The 27274-nt window shown below is 42.9% G+C and overlaps 1 protein-coding gene across 1 annotated transcript in view; it reads left to right on the top strand.

Moving 5' to 3' along the window:
- The window catches only part of hsdl2 (hydroxysteroid dehydrogenase like 2), a 145921-nt gene extending 128856 nt beyond the window's left edge, over positions 1-17065 (top strand). Inside the window, exons 8-11 of the mRNA XM_033018182.1 lie at positions 1469-1540; positions 5589-5735; positions 8199-8327; positions 16498-17065. Coding sequence (XP_032874073.1) covers positions 1469-1540; positions 5589-5735; positions 8199-8327; positions 16498-16610 — 461 coding nt within the window. The 3' untranslated portion in view covers positions 16611-17065. The remainder of the gene's footprint in view (positions 1-1468; positions 1541-5588; positions 5736-8198; positions 8328-16497) is intronic.
- The last annotated feature ends 10209 nt before the right edge of the window (positions 17066-27274 follow it).

A 27274-nucleotide genomic window follows, 5' to 3' on the forward strand; every position in this document is an offset into this window, starting at 1 on the left:
CGTTTTCAGTTATGTTTAATATTGTTATAATAATAAATGTGCTTCATGCTCAAATCAACATGATTTTTCCTGAGCACAAGAATTAAAATTGAAAGTCCTGTGGGCTTGTTACATGACACAGGGAATGGAGGCTTGTTGCCAGTGCAGTGAACCATAGCAACACTAGATCTGTGCTTCTGCACAGGACTCAACGGAGAGCTGAGATGCAGAAGCAGCCAAGGTAAATGTAGCAAAGCAGAAAAAAACAGCAAACTGGCTTCAGGACTTCCACAAAGAAGCCCATGCAAGTCCTGTCAGAACCATTGGTGCCAGGAAAAAGTCTTGGCCTCTGAAGTTGGTGCCTTTTCCATTTTCAGAACACCACCACAGAAGGTGGATTGGAAGTACCCTGGTTGCAAAGGATATATAAAATGGGTAGATTTAGAAATTGTGCTTTGTCAGATTATTTTTAATTAGGTTGATAGGATAGATTAAAAAATACTTTTATTACCTTAGAGAGGTCTTTATTTTCACTCTTCTCTCATTTACCCTGTACCCTGAATCATCATTGACCCAGGGTGATGGCTGGTTTAAGATCGTGTGCTATGGTGCACTTGAGAGCCTTGGGTATGAACCTGATCTATGGTGAAGACTTTTCTCACTCTGGTTGCCTTTGAAGGTGGAGACTATTTTATTAAAGGAAATGTGTAAATCATTACTGCACAATCTTGGGATACGTTACTTTTATTTATACTGTAATTGCAGATCATTAAATCATGTGGATTTCTCACTGCTCTGACAGCTTGCAGTTATACAGGACATTTTATGCCATAAAGTATCTCCGAATGCTTCTCAGGAGTATCATTAGACAAAATAAACATTATTAAACTCTCAGAGACATGTTCCAATAGGTTATGAACAACTGTTAAAGAGTTGTTTGAAGTAATAGCTTGATAGAGAGGGCTGAGGCAGAAAGAGATAGTGGGAGCATTTCAGAGCTGAGGGCCTTGGGAACTGAAGCGACATGGAACAATGGAAGTGAGAGGAAGAGAATCAAGGAAGCAGAACTGCAGGAACATTCATCTCAGAGATTTGCAAGGTTGAGTGGCTACACTTAAAGGGATGTGAGGCATTTAAAAACAAGAATGTAAATTCTAAAATGTTCACATTACTGGACCAGGAATTGGTGAAGAGTGACCACAAGGAGATGGATGAACAGGATAAGCAATGACATTTGAGGATATTTAAGATTTGCTAAGGAAGATAAATAATATACATACATTACCGTCTTAAAGTCCTATTGACAGTCTTGGTGAGAAAGGACCAGCATATAAAAGAGGCAAGCTGTTGCAGATTGGCCATTTTGGAGCAGCCAAATTGAAAAGGGTTCTTTTGAGGTAATGTGCAGAGATTGTTCTTCTTACTGTCATCTTAAAATGTTTTAATTAAACTGGACAGCACGTGAATGACCTCTGCTGTTTGTTTACAGGCCATCCACTATTACCTGATTTCTTTTTGGATGAAGATCCAGTAAGCTTAGCCAAGAAGATGCAAGACTACGGTGTGTTTCCTATTCATTTCAATGCATTCCTTCAGTTGCCTTAGCAGATTGATAGCCAGATAGAGCTCAATCTATAGTTTCTGTTTATCCTCATCTCTGTGATCAAGTCAAATAAGTTTATGCTAAATTATGGGTGGGGAACTAAATTCTTGATGTTCTGTATACAGATTGTAGTTTAAGTCCATATTTAGAAGTTTGTGTTACTCTGTTGGTACTATGAACTGTAAATGAAAATGCATTAGAATGTAATCGAGTGATGCACCCTGTGCCGTGTACTGTTAGACTCGCTTCTGCCGCCTTCGACTGTGTTTCAGAATGACAACGATCTTGGAATTAGGGCATCTGGTACTTCAGCAAACAATTGGACAGTATGGATGAGAACTAACGATTTTTAAAAAGGATGGAGAACAAAATAGTTCAATTTCAAAACGATGGGAAGAAAAATTGATAGAGAGAAAAATTAAAGCTATTTTCTTAAAATAGTTCTTGTCAAGTGCAGAATAAGTCAGCCGTTTAAATAATTCACTTCCAGGCTGGAGTGGTTGATGGGCTTTGCATTGATTATTACAATACCCCTGTCAGGCACAGGGGCATCAGAGAAATGGACCACCTGCAAGCCCATGAAGTCAGCCGATGTAAAGCCAACAAGGTAAAATGGGCACAGTTACAATATCCAAAGGGGGACTGCACCAGCTTTCAGCCTGAATGTTGCATGAAGATGACAATAGATAATAGACAATAGGCAATTGATGCAGGAGTAGGCCATTTGGCCCTTCGAGCCAGCAACGCCATTCATTGTGATCATGGCTGATCATCCACAATCAGTACCCCGTTCCTGCCTTCTCCCCATATCCCCTGACTCCGCTATCTTGAAGAGTCCTATCTAGCTCTCTCTTGAAAGTATCCAGAGAACCGGCCTCTGAGGCAGAGAATTCCACAGACTCACAACTCTCTGTGTGGAAAAAGTGTTTCCTCATCTCCGCTCTAAATGGCTTACCCCTTATTCTTTAACTGTGGCCCCTGGTTCTGGACTCCCCCAACATCTGGAACATGTTTCCTGCCTCTAACGTGTCCAAACCCTTAATAATCTTATATGTTTCAATAAGATCCCCTCTTATCCTTCTAAATTCCAGAGTATATAAGACCAGCCGCTCCATTCTCTCAGCATATGACAGTCCCGCCATCACAGGAATTAACCTTGTGAACCTACGCTGCATTCCCTCAATAGCAAGAATGTCCTTCTTCAAATTTGGAGACCAAAGCGGCACAAAATACTCCAGGTGTGGTCTCACTAGGGCCCTGTACAACTGCAGGAGGATCTCTTTGCTCCTTTACTCAACTCCTCGCCATTCGCTTTCTTCACTGCCTGCTGTACCTGCATGCTTTCTTTCATTGACGGATGAACAAGGACCCCCAGATCCCGTTGTACTTCCCCTTTTCCCAACTTGACATGATTTAGATAACAATCTGCCTTCCTGTTTTTGCTACCAAAGTGGATAACCTCACATTTATCTACATTAAACTGCATCTGCCATGCATCTGCCCACTCCCCCAACCTGTCCATGTCACGCTGCATCCTCATAGCATCCTCCTCACAGTTCACGCTGCCACCCAGCTTTGTGTCATCTGCAAATTTGCTAATGTTACTTTGAATTCCTTCATCTAAATCATTGATGTATATTGTAAATAGCTGCGGTCCCAGCACCGAGCCTTGCGGTACCCCACTAGTCACTGCCTGCCATTCTGAAAGGAACCCGTTAATCCCTACTCTTTGTTTCCTGTCTGCCAACCAATTTTCTATCCATGTCAGCACTCTACCCCAATACCATGTACCCTAATTTTGCCCACTAATCTCCTATGTGGGACCTTATCAAATGCTTTCTGAAAGTCCAGGTACACTACATCCACTGTCTCTCCCTTGTCCATTTTCCTAGTTACATCCTCAAAAAATTCCAGAAGATTAGTCAAGCATGATTTCCCCTTCGTAAATCAAATGCTGACTCGGACCGATCCTGTTACTGCTGTCTAAATGTGCGGCTATTTCATCTTTTATGATTGACTCCAGTTGAGCTCGACACAGTTTCGGAAAAAGCAAATTCTTGCAATGTACCCCAGTACTGGAAACGTGCTTCGCAGCACAAGACAATAAATGCTTATTACTTTCACCAGAATTGTTTTATTATTAGAGTCTGCAGGTACAAACTGTGCAGTCATCAGTCATTAAATCACAGGACACAGAAGGTGGCCTTTCTGTTTATTGTGCTGATGCAGATCTTTGAAAGACGTATTCTGTCTCTCCTGATGGTGCCGTAATTATGGTCCTAGCAAGCTTATGTTTAATTCTCTCTGAAATTTGCCGTTGAATTTGCTCCCACTATTTTAGGAAGTGTATCTTAGATCATCATAATTCAATGGCAACCGAGAAAAGAAAATCTCCAGATCTCCCTTCAGATTTTTTCAATCATCATCTTCAATCTGTGTCATCTGATAATTAACCCTCCTGCTCGTGGAGTTAGTTTCTCCTTCATTGTACACTACACCCAGTCACAACTTTGAACACTCCCAAATTAGTTCTGTCCTTGGGCATCCCCGCTCTGTGAAGAGTTATCGCAGTAACTGCATGATCACTTACCTCTGGTACTGTTCAAGCTGACAGCCTCTGTGTCTTCCACAGCCTTGACATCCTTATGAAAATGTGCTCAAGTTTGGACTAAATTATCCAGCATAACTTCCTTTGGTTTGTACTCTGTTGCCAAGAAATTGGACCCATGTGTGCCTATTTGTATGTGTAAAATATGCATAAAAATCATTGCGTGTACATTTGTTGTAATTTAATGCAGTTGAAGTCCTGTCCATTGGTTGGTAGTTCATTTTCATGTAGGTGTCAATTCCTCAATATCAGTGTATGACAAACTCATTTTCGATAATCAATTGAAAATTTATGTAAAAATATGCAACTTGTATATTTCATTCACAGTAAGAGTAGAACCAACCCCTGCAGCATTTTGCCAGCCACAGTGAATTAGAGTGGCTCTGCTTGGACATCAACATTTTGCTTCCTCTTTGTGCCTGCCTGGCAGACCAGTATCTCCTTGTGCCGCAGATCTGCGTTGCATGCTTCTGCCTGCAGCAGCGTTTCATTGCAGACATCACTGTTCAATGCTGGCAAGGTAGATTGAAGATAGACACAAAAAGCTGTAGAAATCAGTGGGCCAGACAGCATCTCTGGAGAAAAGGAATAGGTGATGTTTCAGGTCGAGACCTGTGGCTCTCCGAGCACAGTGATGAATCATGGACTGAATCCTTGGCACTGGGACGGAGTGGCTAGATAAAATGAAAACATATCTTTTCTTCTTCCCTCCACACTATAATTTTAGTTTTAGAGATGCAGCATGGAAAGAGGCCTTTCAGTGCACTGAGTCCAGGCCGTTCACCCATTCACACTAGTTCTATGTAATCCCACTTTCTCATCCATTCCCTACACACTAGTGGAAATTTTAACAAAGACCAATTAACCTACGCACCCCCGCGTCGCTGGGAGGTAGGAGGAGACCAGAGCACCCGATAGCAGGATCGAACCCGGTTCTCTGACACTGTGAGACAGCCACTCTACCAGCAGTGCCACTCTGCTGCTCTCTCCCGCATTTTCCCTTCTATACATTGGCAGCCTGCGATGCAGTTGGCAGCAACATTGTACAGCAGCTGCTATTGGGAATTGCACAGATCTCATTCTACTGCATCAAAGTTTGGGGAAGGAGGCGTTGAGACCAAGTGCAAGATAACCACACTGAGGATTTTTTGTCGATAAACGTAACTAATTTAACAACTTTTATTGTGGGGCTTCCAGCTGAGTGACATATGACCACTTTGCTGCATTAAAAGTAAATGGAATAATATTTTGAGGCATAGTATAAACAAAATCAATAATCCTGAATGCTTTGTTGGTCCCACCTTCTTCTGTGATTAGTGAAGTGTCAACAACTTGGTTGTGTCTGTATTGTAAACAAGGTAAAATTCCAGGTAGAATTAACTTCATATTTCTTTGTAGGTGCAACTCCCAAGTTTGAAGCAGGAAAACAGCAGGTTTCAGCAACAGCTCAAGGACCTGTCGCCAAGACTTTCAAGGCTATTGATGGAGCACTCACTCCTGAGGTGGTGAAATCCACAGCAGGGGTTTATCAGTTTGAATTGTCTGGTAAAGTGACGTGCAAGATTAATGCCAACAGTCTTGAAAGCCAATATTTTTATGATTGTACATCTTTCAAACTGACAAATTAATTGGGGACTTTCATAACTTCCTCTTGTTTTGGTAGTAGGCTTGACATGTTCCCAAACTCTATTCCAGTTACCCCCTGAATCATGTGCTTTCACAGTTGTTTATAAAAGCGTTTTAGCAGAAACCATAGGTTTACACTCCAGTACCAATGACTGAAATTAATTTTGTATGTGAGGTCAGAAGCGGACTTTTGTGACATGAAGGATTAACTGGTCAATCAAACCTGCCCCTTGTCACAGTAGCTAGAATAACAAAAGATCAGGTGGTACAAAGATAAAAGGTCCACTGGTGATTCCCCCCTGACCATTACAGGCAGGAGATCACATCTTAGATATTTTATCACAATTTTCATTTTCAACTCAGTCGTCTCTCCAATCTAATTCATCATGATATCTACGTCAACTTTTCCAATCCCATCCCTTTTCCAAGGCATATTATGCATCTCAATGATAGTTAAAGACCTGTCTCTTTATATCAGGAGGTTGACGAGAACAGAATGGTTACTAGGAAGTGCATGTCGAAGGTTATAGTTTATTCCTCTGTACTTGCTTGCATTATTATCGGCACGACACATCTGCTAATTTGACCCACAATAATGTGACAACATGGAACCACAAATGTCTCCCTATATCACTGCAATTTTTATTTTGCTGACCAATTTAACGTTGAAGGCCAATAGTTTGCAGATAGATCTGACTGTTCCATTTTATGTTTACCCTGAGTTTAATTAGGCATGTGACCTTTTCGGCCAATGTTAATAATTAGAATGATTAAATTTAATCAGCATGTCCATATGAAAGCAGAAGATAAAAATGCTTTAAATAAGACATCATGGTGGCTTTCACAGTATATAAAGTTAAATTAGTTCATTAGTTACTTTGGAATGTGATGAAGCAGTCATTTGGTGAGTAGCGGTGCAACTAACAAATTAGTTAAAAAAGACACAAAGTGCTGGAGTAACTCAGCAGGTCAGATAACTCTACAGACTGAAGAAGGGTCCCGACCTAAATTGTTGCCTATCCATGTTGTTCAGAGATGCAGTCTGACCTGCTGAGTTATTCCAGCGCTTTGTGTCTTTTTTTTGTAAACCAGTATGTGCAGTTCCTTGTGTCTACGTGTTAACAATGAGCTACTTCCTGCTTCGTATAGGAAAAGCTGTCCAACTCCCTCTCCATGTCACATGATGTGCTTTCAGTGGAGCTTTTTCGACTTTCAGCTTATTAGGGCTGTTAGCTAGTCTTGTTCATTTTTGTCTTTGGAGTTTATGAGTAGCCTCTGTGTTCAACGTGCTGAGAATTGAGTCTTTCTGCTTTTATAATGCCTGATTTCTGGTTTTATAAAATTGTCTGCATTATTTGACAATTGTGAAAAAAGGGCAAAGATATTATAGAGGAATAATGTGTTTGGACCATTGAGACTTTACTAGCTTTTTAAAAGAACTGATTAGTTTCACCACCCACACACTAATGCCCTGATCTTTATCCCGAAGGATTTATTTTTCCTTTTGAAGTATTCATCTAAATCATTTTCAAGTTGTCATTGAAACAGCTTCCACCTCATTTTCAGACAGTTCATTCCAGAACATTATTACTTGCGGCAATTGAATAAAAAGTACCCTGGTTCTTTTATGATTCACTTAATTCTGTCACTTCTGAAAATATCAGAATTTAGCAAAAATAATGCAGTCACTTCCATTTGATTCGTTTGTAGCTTGTTCCTCTTTGATTTTATTACCATCGAAATGATACAGCTGCTCATTTAATTCATAATGACATGACAACATGAAGCCATAAAGGTCTTCCAGTATTACCGACACATTTTAAGAACATAAAACAAGAGGCATGAGTAGGCCACTCAGCCCTAAGCGCCCACCTTGTCATTCCTATTTATGTTTGATCTGTCCCAGACATTGTCTCCTCTTCTGCATCAGTTCTTTATTACTCCCTCCTTAAATATCCCAATGATCTGGCCTTCACAACCGTCAGGTAAAGAATCCCAGACATTTACCACAATGTGCAAGCAGAAAATCCTATTCATCCCATTGTTAAATAACCACTACCTAATCTTGTAACTATGTCCTCTTGTTCAAGGTTCTTCCACTAGTGAAAAAATCTACTCTGCCTCCCATGGAAGCATCTTGACATTAACACTGGCATACCACAATAGGATCTAACATGTTTAAATAAAATCACTCCTCATTTTCCCAAACTCCAAATGTTATAAATGTAAGTTCCTAAGTTTATCCTCCCAGGGTTACCTTGAATGCAACTATATCTGTATTTCAGAATTTTTATATGCTTTACCTTGAATGAAAGACTTTTATAGTTCCATCAAATTCTCTCATATGGCTTTTCATTAGGTCATTTTCCTTTGTGCATGCAGGTGATCACCCAGGCACCTGGTACATTGATTTAAAGAATGAAAATGGCTGCACTGGGCAAGGAAGCTTCCCAGGAAAGGCAGATGTACAGATGAACATGAGCAGTGAGGACTTTGTAAAAATGTTTGCAGGTGAGATTTTATATAATGGCATACAGATTTTTTGATTTTTTAAAAGTATTATTAATTTATTGAACATGTTAAAAAATACAAACACAAATAAACTTGTAAGCAATAAAAAAAATAAAATAAAACACAAAGGAAAACAAACAAATAAGTAACTCAAATAATACAAATAATATCGTTCATGTTCAAAAGGGGTAAGAAGAAGTTCGAAAACTTTTCTGGTCCTACAGATCATTCAGTCGTGAATGTGGTCTTGTTATCAAGGTAGATTATGGTTGGTCTCTATGTCTCTAGCGATCCATCTGCTAACCTTGGGTCTATTTCCCTTCTTATTATTGCCTCACAATAACTGCTTCAATTTAAATGCAATAAGACATTTAATGCAGTAAAACATCCCGAGAAACTGTATTGGAGAGTAATTAACAAAATTTGATATTGAGCTATATAGGAAATAATAAGAGACTTTCAAATGTGGTAGATTGGAGGGTGGGGGGGGATAAAGGGGGTTGTAGAGGAGAGATACAGACAGGTTCAGAGGTGTGGAGAGCAAATTCCAGCTGAAGACAAGTCTGCTAATGTTAGTCATGATCATCAGGAAAGTGCAAATGTCTGAATTAGTGGTGGATTACAGAGAGTTGTGCCTGACATGACACATGAAGGTCTGCAGTTTATTAATGCAGGAGATGAATTGAATTATCTGCTCCTATAATTTCTTTATATCTATATAAAGAAAAATTAAAGTCATTGCAGGTTAGTTTAATTCTCCTTCTGGAGTTGGTTGCGGAGCAAGAGAAGAGCAAGACCAATACATTTCTATTAAGTTAAATTTTGAAATGTTTATTTAGTTTACCCCTGTCCCTCACCTTTGAGTAAGAAGTGCCTTGCAGGCTGATAAATGGAATATACATTCATACATTCATATAGTAATCATAGCTCTGACTGCTCTGCTTTTCCATGGAATATAGGGACCATTTCTTATACCAGTCACATTCGGGGGTCCTGTCCCTTACCGATTCCTGGTATATTGTGCGGTCTCTGCATACAGTGTCCTCCATAATGTTTGGAACAAAGACCCATCATTTATACATTTGCCTCTGTACTCCACAATTTGAGATTTGTAATATAAAAAATCACATGTGGTTAAAGTGCACATTGTCAGATTTTATTAAAGACCATTTTTATACATTTTGGTTTCACCATGTAGAAATGACAGCTGTGTTTATACATAGTCCCCCTCATTTCAGGGCACCATAATGTTCGGGACACATGGCTTCACGGGTGTTTGTAATTGCTCAGGTGTGTTTAATTGCATCCTTAATGCAGGTATAAGATAGCTCTCAGCACCCCCTAGTCTTTCCTCCAGTCTTTTCATCACCTTTGGAAACTTTTATTGCTGTTTATCAACATGAGAACCAAAGTTGTGCCATTGAAAATCAAAGAAGCCGTTATGAGACTGAGAAACAAGAATAAAACTGTTAGAGACATCAGCCAAACCTTAAGCTTACCAAAATCAACTGTTTGGAACATCATTAAGAAGAAAGAGAACACTGGTGGCTTACTAATCGCAAAGGGACTGGCAGGCCAAGGAAGACCTCCACAGCTGATGACAGAAGAATTCTCTCTATAATAAAGAAAAATCCCCAAACACTTGTCCGACAGATCAGAAACACTCTTCAGGAGTCAGGTGTGGATTTGTCAATGACCGCTGTCCGCAGAAGACTTCATGAACAGAAATACAGAGGCTACACTGCAAGATGCAAACCACTGGTTAGCCGCAAAAATAAGATGGCCAGGTTACAGTTTGCCAAGAAGTACTTAAAAGAGCAACCACAGTTCTGGAAAAATCAAATGTGGACAGATGAGACGAAGATTAATTTATATTGGAGTGATGGCAAAAGCAAAGTATGGAGGAGAGAAGGAACTGCCCAATATCCAAAGCATACCACCTCATCTGTGAAACACGGTGGTGGGGGTGTTATGGCCTGGGCATGTATGGCTGCTGAAGGTACTGGCTCACTTATCTTCATTGATGATACAACTGCTGATGGTAGTAGCATAATGAATTCTGAAGTGTATAGATACATCCTATCCGCTCAGGTTCAACAAATGCCTCAAAACACATTGGCCGGCGGTTCATTCTACAGCAAGACAATGATCCCAAACATACTGCTAAAGCAACAAAGGAGTTTTTGAAAACTAAAAAATTGTCAATTCTTGAGTGACCAAGTCAATCACCCGATCTGAACCCAATTGAGCATGCCTTTTATATGCTGATGAGAAAACTGAAGGGGACTAGCCCCCAAAACAAGCATAACCTAAAGATGGCTGTAATACAGGTCTGGCAGAGCATCACCAGAGAAGCCACCCAGCAACTGGTGATGTCCATGAATCGCAGACTTCAAGCAGTCATTGCATGCAAAGGATATGCAACAAAATACTAAACATGACTACTTTCATTTACATGACATTGCTGTGTCCCAAACATTATGGTGCCCTGAAATGGGGGAGCTATGTATAAACACTGCTGTAATTTCTACATGGGGAAAACAACATTTATAAAAATGGCCTTTACTAAAATCTGCCAATGTGCACTTTAACCACATGATTTTTTTCTATTACAAATCGCAAATTGTAGAGCACAGAGGCAAATAAATAAATGATAGGTCTTTGTCCCAAGCATTATGGAGGGCACTGTATACATTTCACCACTTTGAAATTTGCATTCCCATCTGTAAGCATACACAAGACTCCTTATTGATCATTAGGGTGGGGGCCAGGATACGTGATCCCATGGGTATGCACCCTATTATGCACCAACATAGATGACTGAATCTCGATTGTTTCTTGGTTTTGCTGCAGAAAAAAATACTTCCAATTTCCATTCTTCCAGTCTTTGACCTAATATACCTTCAGAATTCTTGCCCTTCCTTCATTTCTGCATCTTTGCTTCTGAGAATATGGATGAATGTCTGCCTCATGCCAACTGACTCCCTCAGGTATCTGGGCTGTACTTCCTCTAGGTTTTCTTTCCATTAGCTTTTGGTTTGATCTCTTTCAACGCCTCCATTGCATTTGTTCCTATGATGTCATCTTCTTTGGCTTGTCTTCCGATATTTTGTCCCTCAATGGAGAATGAATCATGATGATGATCTTTCAAACTATAAACTACGGATGTGAAAATTAAACCAACCAACGTGTACAGCATGAAAAGCACCGTGGGATATGCTGCCACCTTGGAATTCCTTGCCAAGGTCAAGGTTTGCAGGACTATTCTGCAAGAGTGGTCAACTGGGCGTGCACTACTATCGCCGCTGGTCCCACACATTGTACAAGTGGTTGAGCGGGCGCAATGATCGCTGTGCGTCCCGCATGAGTATCCTATCCTGCGGCGATGATGAACACGATGGGCGAGGAGAAGGCCTGTAGGAGAGGGATCCAGGTCTGGCCTTCCGTGCCCTTGTGGTCAGCTGCGGGAGGTGCCGCGGGGCACAAAGGTGGAGGGGCGATGAGAGGGACGTTGGTTCGTAGGTCGATCTACATGTCCAAGGGAGGCGACGGCTGAAGGCCCGCAGCAACCTGGGGCTCAACTGGGTCAGGCAACGCTCATACGAACTGGAGCACGGACAACACTTTAAAAATGGCTCCAAAACATGGCACCTCTTGCATGCCGGCTCAGTGGACTGCTTCTGTCCACTGTGCTAATCGGGATGTGCTTAGGTATGGTAATACTCATCTGGACTGTTTTTCAGAAAATAATTTCACTGTGCATTCGCACATGTGGCATTAGATCGCCATTGAACCCTGCAAACAGAGCACGGCACTAGTTTTCTTGGTCAATATTAGGAAGCTGGTATTCGGTTGGACTTCCTCTTTGTATCCTAGGCATTTGCGGTCAGATCCACTGATCCATTGCTGGTGTTCTTCTCAGACCACTGGCACCTTGGGGCTGACTGCCACCTATAGGAAGGCCAGAGGCAGGAGTGGGAGGACATGGAAGTTGAATATCAGGTTGCTGACCAAATAATGTTTTGAGGAACAAATGGGGAATGACATATTGGAGAATTGTGGAGCCCCTCCCCAATACACTGGTTGGAAGCAGCGAAGGAGTACAAGACTTTCTTCATCCTCAGAAGTATTCAGAATGCATGACAGAGCCAGTGGGATTTCCATCGTTTAGTCTTTGCAAAATCTACTCCTTCTGCACTCGGGATGGATGGATGTGAGAAAGTAACTCTGAGAAGCGAAGAAACAGAAAGCTAAACTCTTTATCTTGGAATCCATCAAGAGAATCTTCAGACGCAGGGTCTGCTGCATGGAGTAGAATAAGCCGTTCTCACTCTTCTTCTGTAAGATCATAGGGGAAGCTTGATGTTCCACCGCGCTAAAGAAAGAGGACAGCTTGGTGACATCCTCACAAATTGACATGTTGTAAATCCTTCTATGTTGGTGTATTTGATTGAAAGGCCCCTCAGAACTTGCTCTCATCTATCGTGGAGGTCTGGACAGTAGCTGTCCACTCTTGAGGTGAACAGAACTACGGGAAGTGATGGCTTATCAGCTGAGATGTACTCCTCTTTGTGGGACAGATAGCTTCCCATCAAGTAATCAGGGCGGCACTGTGGCGCAGCAGTAGATTTGCTGCCTTACAGCGCTTGCAGTGCAGGAAACCCGGGTTCGATCCTGACTATGGGTGCTGTCTGTACGGAGTTTGTACATTCTCCCCATGACTGCATGGGTTTTCTATGAGATCTTCAGTTTCCTCTCACACTACAAAGACGTACAGGTTTGTAGGTTAATTGGCTTGGGTTTGCATACTTGGTTTAAGTGTAAATTGTCCCTAGTGTGTGTAGGCTTGTGTTAATGTGCCGAGATCGCTGGTTGGAACAGTTTTGGTGGGCTGAAGGATCTGTTTCCATGCTGTATCTCTATCCGAAAAAAAACCTAAAGTCGGGAATAAGGCAAGACTCTCACATGTCTTGTGTGTTGGATTGAACCCTTTGCTGAATCCTTCAGGAAGAATGCAGGCTGCCAGGCAGCAGGGGCACTTGGATCAAAGGCTTCCCCTATGTGGACAATATCACCTTTTTCTGCTTGGATCCAGTCAGTCCAAGGGTGAAGTAGCATCAGCGACCAGTTTGAGCTAGGCTCATGGGCCAGTCAACAACAGGAAGAGCGAGGCCTGGTTCAAGTCTGACTCTTTGGAGGTGCGGGGATTTGTTTCAGAGGAGCGGCAAAAATTGGCTGGATAATGCTGCATAAACAAGTTGCGAAAACAAATTGGTGACTACAGGAGCAGCGTAGTCACTCACCTTCGATGGCAAGCAGGAACCTGGTCATCCAAAGTGAAACGCTCTTGGCACTGCTGTATGGAGCACAAGTGTGGCAAATACCCTGCTCCTGCACTGTGGCTGTCACCTGAGCCATCTCTTATTTAATCTGGATGATTGGCCATGATATCTGCCACCAGAGAATGGGGGGGAAAGCGTTGCTCTCACCCTGATGGCCACCTTTATGATTGGCTGCATTAAACCATGTGGAGAAACAAAGTTTCCAAACTCCAAATGTGAGAATGTGCTGCAGTTCCATCTGTTCCTGATATTGAGGGATTGGACCTTGTCGTACCTCCTGTCCCTCATGGAAAATGTGATACATCCCTTTGACCTTAAACCCATCAGGCAGTGGTCAGCACGGACCATCCTGCTGCAGAATGACACGATGGATGCTGTGGGATGGTTCCCCAAGCAGCCTGCCAAAACCATATAGCGGAATGGCTCATCTGTCAAAAAGCACCTGGCAGTGCGAGCGGCCTTCCCAGAAAGATCCCTGCTGAACGATTGGAGTTTCAGTCCCAGAGCACGACTGTAGTGTGATTGGGACATTCATCCACCTCTGTGTGGACTGTGCGTTTGTGAAAAAGGCTGATAACAGAGGCCTCCCTCATCTATGGGTTGTTCCAAGTGGCATATTTTGAGATGAACGTCAACTGGTGCCAGAAAATCGTCAACTCAGTGAAAGGTGGAGTTTGGTCTGCCTGAAACACGTAGGTTTTCCAGTGTAAGAAGATGTCCAGAAGTGAATGCACATCCCAGACTGCAGTAGCAGGTGCTAAGGGACGCATAGATGTCTGGTGCAGCCAACACAAAGGCTCTTTGGGGAAGGACAACAATGTAAGAGGCTGGATAACAGCCTGTGTAACAGCCACGTAAAGTCCTGTGGCCGTGAGGAGCAGAATCTCTTCTTTCATTTTGCACCTTCCCAGACGCACCCCTGGGTTTACCAATCCTGGCATTTCTGGTGCTAGTGTGTGCACTTGTTCAATTCCCATCCACCACTTGTCATCCTTTCTGTTATCTAATCTCTCCAGACTTCCACCTTATCCTTTACAGTCTCTCTTCATGTCTTGCCTGTTTTCCACCCCTTTCTGAATTGTTTAAGATATTTTACATCTCTGTTGGAGCTCTGATAACTGACCTGAAAATGTAATCTCTCTTCGTCTTTCCTTGCTGCCAGACCTCCTATATATTTTGAGCACTTTCTTCTCGTTTTAGATTTCTGACATTGGCAGCATTTAGCTTTATCTGTGAGATTAACCTTCGTTGCACCAGATAGCAAGCCCAGTTGTGTTGCATGTAAACCATTGAAATCTGCGGTTCAGTTTGTTCCTGTTGTTTCTAAAAGGAGAATGGCAGCATTAAATAACTGCTCTGTTGTTTCTTGGGAACTAGAATAGTTTAGGCTTTTTGTCAGAAGCCTGATGGGCTGCTATGGAAATTGGGAAAAGTAAGAGAACGGGGAGCAGAACGGAGGAAGATTTAACCTAAAAAATTAAACACCTGCAGTGCTGAAGAATTGATTATACACACGATCTTCAAAGGGGATAGAACAAATGAGCAGTTTTATTCTCTAGGGTTCTGTTTGTGATGTATATAAATACATAAGGACACAAATGTAATAAGCTAGTTAGTAAATTTGCAGAAGACACCAAGATTACTGAAGTTGCAGGTAGTGAAAAAAAGTATACAGCAGGGTATAGATCAACTACAGAAATAGGGTGGAAAAAATGCCTACACACGATCCAAATCCCTCCATTCCATGCATATCATGTGCCTGTCTAAAAGGCATAGAAAAGGGTGGACAGTCAAGACCTTTGTCCCAGGGTGAAATGTCGATAGAGGGCATATACTTAAGGTGAGAGGGGCAAAGTTTAAAGGAAATGTACAGAGCAAGATTTTTACACAGGTGGGTGCCTGGAACGTACTGCTGGGGTGGTGGTGGAGGCAGATATGATGGTGACATTAAAGACCATTTTACACAGGCACATGATAGACAGGGAATGGAGGGATTTGAATCGTGCATAAGCAATTTGGACAGCGCAACAGTAGAGTTGCTGCCTTACAGCACCAGTGATCTGGGTTCGATCCTGACTATGGCTGCTGTCTGTATGGAGTTCGTACATTCTCCCAGCGAGTGCTCCGGTTTCCTCCGACACCCAAAAGACGCACAGGTTTGAAGGCTAATTGGATTATATAAATTTTAAATTCTCCCTAGAGTGTAGGATAGTGCTATTGTACGGGGTGATCGCTGGTTAGCGTGTACTCGGTGGGACTGATTCCACGCTGTACCTCCTAATGTCTAAAGATGAGGTTAGTTTATGTTGGCATTAAGTTCGGCACAGACTGTGGGCTGAAGAGTCTGTTCTTATGTTGTACTTTTCATTGTTCTATGTATAGGTGTGTCGGACCTCTAGTGCCTGCACGTCTAGTCTTAGTGTTATAAAGTACAGACGAAGATACAATAAAGATGAAGCCTGGATTAAGATTACACTCAATAAAAAACATGTGGGACTCTTATCTCTGGAAAAGACAAAGCTGTTTTTAATTGTGGGAGATATTGAACTAAGGATCATAAATATGCTGATAAATGGTGGGAAGAAAATGAGAACAAGTGTTAATTACTCCTAGAATTTGGAAGCCACTGCCTGAAGGAGTAATGGAGTGAAATAGCTGTTAGGGAGGCTAAACATATGACAAGGTATGAATGGGAGGGACTTCTGATGAAGATGTGGGGGGTGAGAACATTAGCGCTAGAATAGTCGTGTAATGCTCTTTAAGTCAGTGGTAATGATTCAAATCAATCTTTGTTCACTTTTAAAGCATGGTCTTTGTCCTTGTTTCAGGTAAAATGAAACCAACTCTGGCCTTCATGTCAGGCAGGTTGAAGATAAAAGGAGACATGACCCTTGCCATCAAACTGGAAAAGCTGATGACCCAGCTCAAGTCTAAACTGTAACCGCTGACCAACACAGCTGTCAGTTTCTTCACTTGTCACTGCACAATGTTGATTTATTACTTCCTAATGGCCAATTAATTTAATTTTGCAAAATTTTGATGCCAAAACCTTAGCCAGAAAATTCTATTTTTACAGTAATGTCATATTGAAATTTCTAAAGGAATTTGTTCTTGGTTACTGGGGATTTTAATTAACTATGTATAACTCATCCTTGTATCTACTCATCATATAGGTTGGCTGAATGTGTTCAGGGATTACATTGAATGATTGTAATTGTTTACAGTGGGGGCATGCTTTTGTTAATCTGGTTAATATCTTTGAGCTCATTAATATTTTGATCATTTGAAGAAGACTTCCAATGTAATTATTTTTAATAAGCTAATTTTCTTCCTTCCATTTTATGAACAGTTATGGTTACCATAAAGATTGATAAACATCAAATTATTGGCATTTTATAATTGGTATTTATTTTCATTTCATTCCATAATTTATTAATTTCAATTCATGAGGTAAAATCCCAGTCTTGTCTGGAGCGATATCTGATTTTGTTTAGTTAATAGGAATATGAGATGAAGAAAGCTTGCTGCTCCAACAATGATTATAAAATGGACAATCTTGTGCTGTACTATTTGTTTATTATTGTAAATACAGCATCCCACATTAACGGTGAGTCACACTGAAGCACGATGCCCACAATGAGGTGGAGTGAATGTGGGCAAGACATGTGCAGCAGTGTTTCCACTTCGAATGAAATTACCCGAAATTCGGGAAATTCTGCTTGTCTTCGGGTAATTTTAGGAAAAATTAAATAATTTAGGGGAATTTCCCGGCCCGGTAAGCCTTCCCCAACTGTGCATGTGTGACTGCCGCCCCAACTATGGACACACGGATACCCGGCCCACGGCGCACGCGCGGGGAGACACGAAGGGATTTGGGGGAAAAAAAATTGTTTCGACCATTCGCGCCTGCGCAGTTGGGGGCGGACCGTTAGCCGCGCACAATTGAAAATGGCGCTGGTGACGCGGTAGGGACGCAAAATGACACCATCTCCTTGCACGTGCGCAGTTGTGGTGACGGGGAAGCTGTCTCCCCGCGAGTGCGCATTGGGCCCGGTAACCGCGCATGCACAGTTGGGGCGGCAGTCGCACATGCGCAGTTGGAGAAGGCTTAAATTTAAGGAAATACCATCAAATTCCAGGAAATTTGGGAGTCTATTTCAGGGGGAAAAAAATTGATGTGTGGAAGCACTGATGTGCAGTGACTTGTGGTGTGGGTGTAGTATCTGCTGCACAAGATGCACCTCTTGCCCAACATTCACACAGGGATTGCCGGTCAGTAATCAGGAGCAGGACCACAGGTTGCACTACAATCACCATCAGCCAAACTCGCACCATCTATCTCTGTACAGACAAAGTTTGAAAATAGGATTTTCCTTTTCCCCTGATCTGCCACTCAGCCGATAAACCTGTTAACCCTTCCAGGAATTTCATTTCTGTTTTGATTTATTCCACACAACGTTGTCAACTCTGTTTGATACTTAGTCTTATTCACAACGTTGTACAGAACTGAGGGAGGCTATTTGGCCCATTGTGCCTGTGCGAACTCTTGATATGGAGTCACCAATAGAACTACTCCTGTTTTTTCCACTAGTTTGCTGCAATCTGTTTCTTAACACCTCTTCCTGCTACCTTCAGCTCCTTTCCTTGGGCACTTCTCGTCCAAAATTTGAAATGTTAAGCACTGGTGGGATGAGTGCTGTTGGAGCAAAGGGAGAAGGGAAAGCTCTCTGGGCCTCCATGTCTTCTTGAGTTTTCCAGCTAATCCCTGTGGCAAAATAGATGCAGAATGCAATATGGAATTGGAGTACTACTGAAAAATGACACAAGTATCACCATATCTGAATTACCTTTGTTCATTGCCTAGAAATTCCCAACTTAGACAGAACTAAATAATACCATCCTCTTCTGTGGTTGCGATGAAGATTACAGTGTAAAAATAGAGTCCAGTCAAAACATAATAAATAGATAAATAATAATGATTATAGAATTACAGGGTATTGCAACAGGAAGCCATTCAGTTCACCATGACGGCCAGCTTTTCTTGGAACAATTGAGTTACAGGTAGTTCCAAGGTTGCAACAGGGTTCTATTCTGGCAAACTGTTCATAATCCAAACTGTTTGAAAGTCAGAAATGAACAAGATCAGTGTTTGGTAGAAGGCCAGAGAAACAACTGTGATGGGAGAGTGAGCAGATGCGGGAAGAGTGGCCGCCAGCTAGCCTCACTGACTTGGCGAGTGAGTGAGTCTGCTCAACGCTCCCAGCTCTGCTAGGCTCGTCCCAGTCCACAATTGTTGTGTCTTGGTGGGGTGGGAAGAGATGGTGTGCGGAAATGCTATTTTACCACCCACAAAAGATGCTTTCAACTCCACAGCAACTGGCAAAACCATCCACATCCATCCTGCTGGTCTCCCAAATGCTCGTCTGTACATACAGGGTGTCCATAAGTCAGGCGATCGTAACCCAGGGAGAACCTGAGCCCTGTTCGTCCAATCTTTCCTTCTATCCTTGCAGTAATTTCTCTTTTAGCTGTTGATTTCTTCTCTTTTGAAGGCTTGAGTTGAATCTTACTTCCACCACTATATCAGGCAACAAAATGCAACCACTTAAGTTTATCATTGTCACGTGTACTGAGATATGGTAAAAAGTTTTTGTTTTTGTGTTATCTGATCAAATCAGGTAAGACTATTCCTGAAAACAATCAGGCCAAACTCAAGTTCAACAGGTACAGTGAAGAAAAACATACCAGTGTGCAGATTATAGTTTCTCACCATTGGAGCATAACAGTTCCAGAGAAAACGTGCAATGTCTGCAATGAGGGGGGCTGTATAGGGACTGTATCTTAGCTAATGGAAGAATCATTTAGGATACAGATAACAGAAGGGAGGAAGCTGTTGCCGTGTCAGAGGCGACATGGTGGTGCTGCAGTCGAGTTGCAGCCTTACAGTGACAGGCTCAGGTTCGATCCTGACTATGTGTGCTATCTGTACGGAGTTTGTACGTTCTCCTGATGACTGGGTTTTCTCTGGGATCTCCGGTTTCCTCCCACACTCGAAAAGATGTACAGGTTTGTAAGCAAATTAGCTTTGGTAAAAAATTGTAAATTGTCCCTAGTGTGTTTCGGATTGTGTTAGTGTGAACTGAAGGGCACGTTTCGGTGAACTGAAGGGCATGTTTCCGTGCTGTATCTCCAAACTAAACTAAACTCAGAAACATGCATCAGTTAAGTAAAATGTTTATACTATTTTTGGCTTTTTGCCCGTAACAATTAATTTATAACAGACGAATTAGCACATGGAAATTACTCTTTATTTACTTTGTCTTAAGTTTTTCATAGTTCATTGTGGGTCCTCCCTGTGTGGAATGTGCACATTCTCCTTGTGACTGTGGGTTTGCACCGGATGCTTCAGTTTACAGCCACATCCTCAAGCTGCGCTCGTCGATTATTTGGGCACAGTAAATTACTCCTTATGCAAGTAAGTGGCAGAAAAATTAAAGAGAAGTTGTTCGGAACATGTGAGAATAAGTTGCGAGAATACAGGGAACTATGAGGAATAGATCTGGTGGTATTGTTGTTTTAGCAGCCAATAACGTTCTGATGGACTGAGTGGTCTGCTGTGTCATCATCATTAAGAAGGATTTGTTTTCTTGCATATTCCAGATTACCACTATATTTATGCTTATTGAACTTTCACATTCAAACAAAAGATGGGTATAGCTCTGCTCATGACCTCGGGTTGCCCAAAGCACTATACAGACGATGAAATCATTCTGATGTATTTTCACTGATATGCAGAAAATACATCTGCCGTTTTTTTGTAGAGCAAGTCACAGTCATGAAGCCATACAACATGGAAACAGGCCCTTTGGCCCAACTCGCCTATGCTGACCAAGATGTCCCATCTAAACCATTTGCCCAGATTTTATCCATGTTCATCTAAACCTTTTCTATCCATGTAACTAACTTAGTGTGTTTTAAATGTCATTAAAGGTATCCACAAACAGCAGTGGTAATGAACAGATGATATAAAGCTTATGGTAATTGTTGCTTGAGAGACACTCTTTTTAGAGTCATAGAGTGACACAGTGTGGAAACAGGTTCTTCAGCCCAACTTGCCCACACCGGCCAACATGTCCCAGCTACACTAATCCCATTTGCCTGCAAACCTGTCCTATCCATGTCCCTGTCTAACTGTTTCTTAAACGTTGCGACAGTCCCAGCCTCAACTACCTCATCTGGCAGTTTGTTCCATACTCCCACCACCCTTTGTGTGAAAAAGTTACCCCTCAGATTCCTATTAAATCTATTCCCCTTCACCTTGAACCTATGTCCTCTGGTCCTCGATTCCCCTACTCTGGGCAAGAGAATCTGTGCATCGACCTGATTTATTCCTCTCATGATTTTATACACCTCTATAAGATCACCTTGTCAAACTCCCCAGCTTTTCTTTCAAATAGGATGTTTTAGGCTAAATGCGATTTTGTAAAGGTATAGATCATTTAAATTTGTTCAGTTATTTACAACCTCTTGTTACGTTTAAAAAAATGAAAGAGAGGTTGATTAATTAGAAGTTTTCCTGTAGTCATATTTGAATGGGTGGTCCTATCTCCCCCTGCTGGACAGAAGGTAACACTAAGCCCACTGCAGTTCATCAATGTGACCACAATGAGTAATAAATAGTAAGATTAAACGAGAACTTACCAGTTTGAAGTTTGATCTTTATTTTATGAGGAGTTACGATGAGGGATTACGTGAAGACCCTGCCAGCACGCATGCGCGACATACTTCAAAGCAGCGGTGTGGAATCACAGAAACAACACAATAATTGAAATAAACATAGTAAAGATAAGGAGAACTAAGATACCAGTTGACCTTTATAATTGAGGGTGGGAGCGGAGGGCACGTAATCCCTCATCGTAACTCCTCATGAAATAAAGATCAAACTTCAAACTGGTAAGTTCTCGTTTAATCTTACTATTTTACTTCGGAGTCACGTGAGTGACTACGTGAAGATTTTAAAGCTCTGTGATTTCAAACCGTGTAACAGTCCATGCTTCACTCATTGCCGAAGTCATCCAAGGGAGGAAGTATGTTATCGTAATCAAACATGAATCTGTTTATAAAACAATAATGATATTTATTTGAAACAATAACAAAGAAAATAACGCTCCCCCTGGCTTAAATTATATATTTGCAGAGTCTAAAATTCTCTCTGCAAATGAAACAGGTTTTACTATTGGCTAGCCGCCGATGTAGATGCTGCCCTGGTGGAGTGAGATGTGTAAATATCAGTATCCATTCCAGCAGCTCCCAATACATGTTTGAGCCATCTAGAGATGGTTTGACATGACACCCGACCATGTGGCTTTTTGTAGCTGACCCATAGTGCCTTTTCTCTCCCTCGGGGATCTTTGGTTGTGTTGATATATTGTAGTAGGTGTGTCATGACACATAAACAGGGGTCAGGTGGGTACGCCCGGAATTCCATAATGAGTCCTGAAGTTCCTGGTCTGCTCTGTTTTACCAGCTCCTGAATAGTGAACGTTATTTGGTCTGATGTTATGACCATATTGTCCAGTCTGAGTAGGTAAAGGGACTGGACCCTTTGTGCTGAGACTAACGCCATCAGCATAGCCGTTTTCAGGGTTAGCTGTTCCAGAGTGAGGGATCTGGCTGGTGGCCATCCCCTTAGGTATGTCAGGACAACACTGACATCCCAGATCTTGGTGTACCTAGGTCAAGGGGGGTTTGTATTAAAGATCCCTCTCATTAATTTGGCCACCAGCGGATGAGATCCTATGGCATGTTGTCCTGGTGCCTGCCCCAGATAGGCTGACAGTGCACTTCTAGCACAATTGATAGTGCTTTAGCTCAGACCTTCATCGTGGTGATGGCTGGACAGGAACTCCAGTACATTAGTTATGGTTGTTGATCTGTATGTAGTCCCTGTTCTTGAGCAGTATGTTTCCCATTTTCTGATACTGGAGAGATATTGTTTCTTGGTGGAAAGTCGGTGAGATGCTGTCATCATGTCCATGGTTCTATTTGACAATCCCAGGTCCAGTAAAGGTATTTTTAGAGTCTGCAACCCAACAGGTTTATTCTGTCATGGCATGGGTGACTTTTGCCTGAGACAGGGTGGATCAGTAGATCTGGTCCGCTGGGAATGGTCATGGGTGGTTCAATGACCCTGTCAAGGACCACTGGGAACGGGGCCACTGGGCCAGTCGGGTACTACCAAAATACCTGAAGCAGAGTCCATCTGTATTTTGCGTAGTACCCGACTGATGAGGCAGAAGGGGGGAAAGGCATAGAAAAAGTAGTACCCCCAGTTCAGCGAGAATGCATCCATCGCCGCTGCCTCAGGGTCTGGTTCCCAAGCGACATATGTTGGTACCTGGTAATTCAGTCGGGATGCAAAGAGATCGATATCTGGTGTTCCATATTGCTTTGTAATTTCAGCAAATGCTTTGGGGGTTTAACATCCATTCGGTGTTATCATTGAATTTGCGTGACCTGGTGTCTGCCACTGTATTTAGCTTACATAGAAACATAGAAACATAGAAATTAGGTGCAGGAGTAGGCCATTCGGCCCTTCGAGCCTGCACCGCCATTCAATATGATCATGGCTGATCATCCAACTCAGTATCCTGTACCTGCCTTCTCTCCATACCCTCTGATCCCCTTAGCCACAAGAGCCACATCTAACTCCCTCTTAAATATAGCCAATGAACTGGCCTCGACTACCCTCTGTGGCAGAGAGTTCCAGAGATTCACCACTCTCTGTGTGAAAAAAGTTCTTCTCATCTCGGTTTTAAAGGATTTCCCCCTTATCCTTAAGCTGTGACCCCTTGTCCTGGACTTCCCCAACATCGGGAGCAATCTTCCTGCATCTAGCCTGTCCAACCCCTTAAGAATTTTATAAGTTTCTATAAGATCCCCTCTCAATCTCCTAAATTCTAGAGAGTATAAACCAAGTCTATCCAGTCTTTCTTCATAAGACAGTCCTGACATCCCAGGAATCAGTCTGCTGAACCTTCTCTGCACTCCCTATGGCAATAATGTCCTTCCTCAGATTTGGAGACCAAAACTGTACGCAATACTCCAGGTGGTCTCACCAAGACCCTGTACAACTGCAGTAGAACCTCCCTGCTCCTATACTTAAATCCTTTTGCTATGAAAGCTAACATACCATTTGCTTTCTTCACTGCCTGCTGCACCTGCATGCCTACTTTCAATGACTGGTGTACCATGACACCCAGGTCTCGCTGCATCTCCCCTTTTCCTAGTCGGCCACCATTTAGATAATAGTCTGCTTTCCTGTTTTTGCCACCAAAATGGATAACCTCACATTTATCCGCATTATACTGCATCTGCCAAACATTTGCCCACTCACCCAGCCTATCCAAGTCACCTTGCAGTCTCCTAGCATCCTCCTCACAGCTAACACTGCCCCCCAGCTTAGTGTCTGTGGATCTGTGGCTGTGAGGTCGGCGTTTTACACAGTCCTGCAAATTTTGGGTTGAGGCCTCCTTCAGGAGGTTGTTGATTTCATACTGTGTGTTGCACAGCAGAGCCAGGGTGTCCTGTTGATTGTTTGTCATGTCAACCCCGTCCACGGAACGAGCATATGAAGTTATAGCCGACGTCAGGAGCTTCAGTATTTTTTGTAATTTGAGTTCTCGGGTTCGGATACCCTGCCCAATGTACCCCCAGATTTGACTGTTAACGGCAGGTACATTGAGCGATATGCAATTTTCGGGAGACATGTATAGATCCATCGCCTCATTGACTACCAGTTCTTGGAGTGGTTTAAAGGACAGGTAGTCAATACTGGCCACCAGTTTGGGCTGTAACGGCCGTCCCGCTCGCGGTGTTGCCGCGTAGCGGTTCACCACTCCCAGCAGCTCTTCCTGATCCTGTACCCCCAGCACACTGCCGTGTTCTTCAGCCAGTGACCCCTGTTCTTGACCAGCCCAGTCCTGGTCGCCAACGCTCCCCTCTGCTGAGGGTGATGCGATGGCCAGTGCTTGGTAATGCACTGGAGCGGGAGTGCTTGTGCTCCCTTGGCGAGCTTGCCCCATCTCCCGGAGCAAGTCTTGCTGGAGCATTTGCTCCATGAGCCTTTCCATGCGGCCCAAACGGTCACCTCTGCCGCTCTCGGACGGTGAGTCTTCCGCACCGGACTCGTCCGAGTAAACCGGCCGGTCCGACTTCCGTTTAGCCTTGCCTCCAGCCCGCTGCGGTTGTTCGAGCTGTGGTGCTAGCGACGCTGGGCTTGGCTGTACAGAAATATTGTCGGTGACTGAAGACGGCAGCGTGTGCGGTCCAGGTGCTGCTGGTCGCCCCCCACTGCTGGGACCCTCCTGGTTCATCACAGTCGGACGGGGTACGACCTTCTTTGGTTGTCTTCCCTTGTTCATTGCGCTGTAACGAGAAGCAGAACAAGGATTTCCAAAATACGACCTCAGAGTAGTTTACTTACCTGGAGGTCCCGTTTTAAAACTTGCTGCGGGAGAGCTCGTTCTCCCGCCCGTCGCTGTGCAATGCGTGAGACGCTATGTCGCGCATGCGTGCTGGCGGGGTCTTCACGTAGTCACTCACGTGACTCCGAAGCAAAATAAAGGTTTACACTTTAGTAGAGGGAGGTGAAACAAAATCTGCAGGGGATTTGAGGCTGAGGTGGCACATTAATGCTCTTCACATTAAGTTACAGTATTTCTTTATATGAAGTAGGATCTCCATTACTTGCTATGTGGATGAATATTGAATCATGTTGGTTAGTTTGCTCGGAGTAACAGTAAATCCATTTACATTTAGACAATAGACAATAGGTGCAGGAGTAGGCCACTCGGCCCTTCGAGCCAGCACCGCCATTCAATGTGATCACAATCAGTGATCACATTCCTGCCTTCTCTCCATATCCCCTAATTCCGTTATCCCCAAGAGCTCTATCTAACGCTCTCTTGAAAGCATCCAGAGAACCAGCCTCCACCGCCCTCTGAGGCAGACAATTCCACACACTCACAACTCTCTGTGTGAAAAAGCTTTACCTCATCTCCATTCTAAATGGCTTACCACTTATTCTTAAACTTCTTAGACCAAATCTGCACACAATACTCCAGGTGTGGTCTCACTATGGCCCTGTACAACTGCGGAAGGACCTCTTTGCTCCTATACTCAACTCCTCGTGGTATGAAGGCCAACATGCCATTCGCTTTCTTCACTGCCCGCTGTACCTGCATGCTTACCTTCAGTGACTAATGAACAAGGACCCCCAGATCCTGTTGTACTTCCCCTTTTCCCAACTTGACACCATTTAGATAATAATCTGCCTTCCTGTTTTTGCCACTAAAGTGGATAACCTCACATTTATCCACATTAAACAGCATCTGCCATGCATTGGCCCACTCTCCCAACCTGTCCAAGACACCCTGCATCCTCGTAGCATCCTCCTCAAAGTTCACACTGCCACCCAGCTTTGTGTCATCTGCAAATTTGCTAATGTTACTTTTAATCCTTTCATCCAAATCATTAATATATATTGTAAATAGCTGCGGTCCCTGCACTGAGCCTTGCGGTACCCCACTAGTCACTGCCTGCTATTCTGAATGGGACCCGTTTATTCCTCCCTTTGTTTCCTGTCTGCCAACCAATTTTCTATCCATGTCAGCACTCTACCCCAATACCAATTTTGCCCTAATTTTGCCCACTAATCTCCTATGTGGGACCTGATCAAATGCTTTCTGAAAGTACTGGTACACTACATCCACTGGCTCTCCCTTGTCCATTATCCTGGTTACATCCTCAAAAAAGTCCAGAAGATTAGTCAAGCATGATTTCCCCTTCGTAAATCCATGCTGACTCGGACCGATCCTGTTACTGCTATCCAAATGTGCCGCTATTTCATCTTATTATTGACTCCAGCATCTTCCCCACCACCGATGTCAGGCTAACTGGTCTATAATTCCCTGTTTTCTCTCTGCCGCCCGTCTTAACAAGTGTGATAACATTAACTACCCTCCAATCCACAGGAACTGATCCTGAATCTATAGAACATTGGAAAATGATCACCAATGCGCCCACAATTTCTAGAGCCACTGCCTTGGGTACTCTGGGATGCAGATCATCTGGCCCTGGAGATTTATCAGCCTTCAGTCCCATCAGTCTCCCCAACACCATTTCCTGCCTAATGTGAATCTCCTTCAGCTCCTCTGCCACCCTAGATCCTCTGGCCACTCGTACATCAGGGAAATTGTTTGTGTTCTCCTTAGTAAAGACGGATTCAAAGTACCTGCTCAGTTCATCTGCCATTTCCTTGTTCCCCATAATAAATTCACCCTTTTCAGTCTTCAAGGGTCCAACTTTGGCCTTAACTCGTTTTTTCCTCTTCCAATACCTAAAGAAGCTTTTATTATCCTCCTTTATATTCTTGGCTAGCTTTCCTTCGTACCTTATCTTTTCTCCCCATATTGCCTTTTTAGTTATCTTCTGTTGTTCTTTCAAAGTTACCCAATCCTCTGGCTTCCCGCTCATCTTAGCTATGTTATATTTATTCTATTTTATTTTTATATGGTCCCTGACTTCCCTTGTCAGCCACAGTAG

The sequence above is a fragment of the Amblyraja radiata genome, chromosome 3 (genome assembly GCF_010909765.2).
Source record: "Amblyraja radiata isolate CabotCenter1 chromosome 3, sAmbRad1.1.pri, whole genome shotgun sequence".
Lineage (NCBI taxonomy): Eukaryota > Metazoa > Chordata > Chondrichthyes > Rajiformes > Rajidae > Amblyraja > Amblyraja radiata.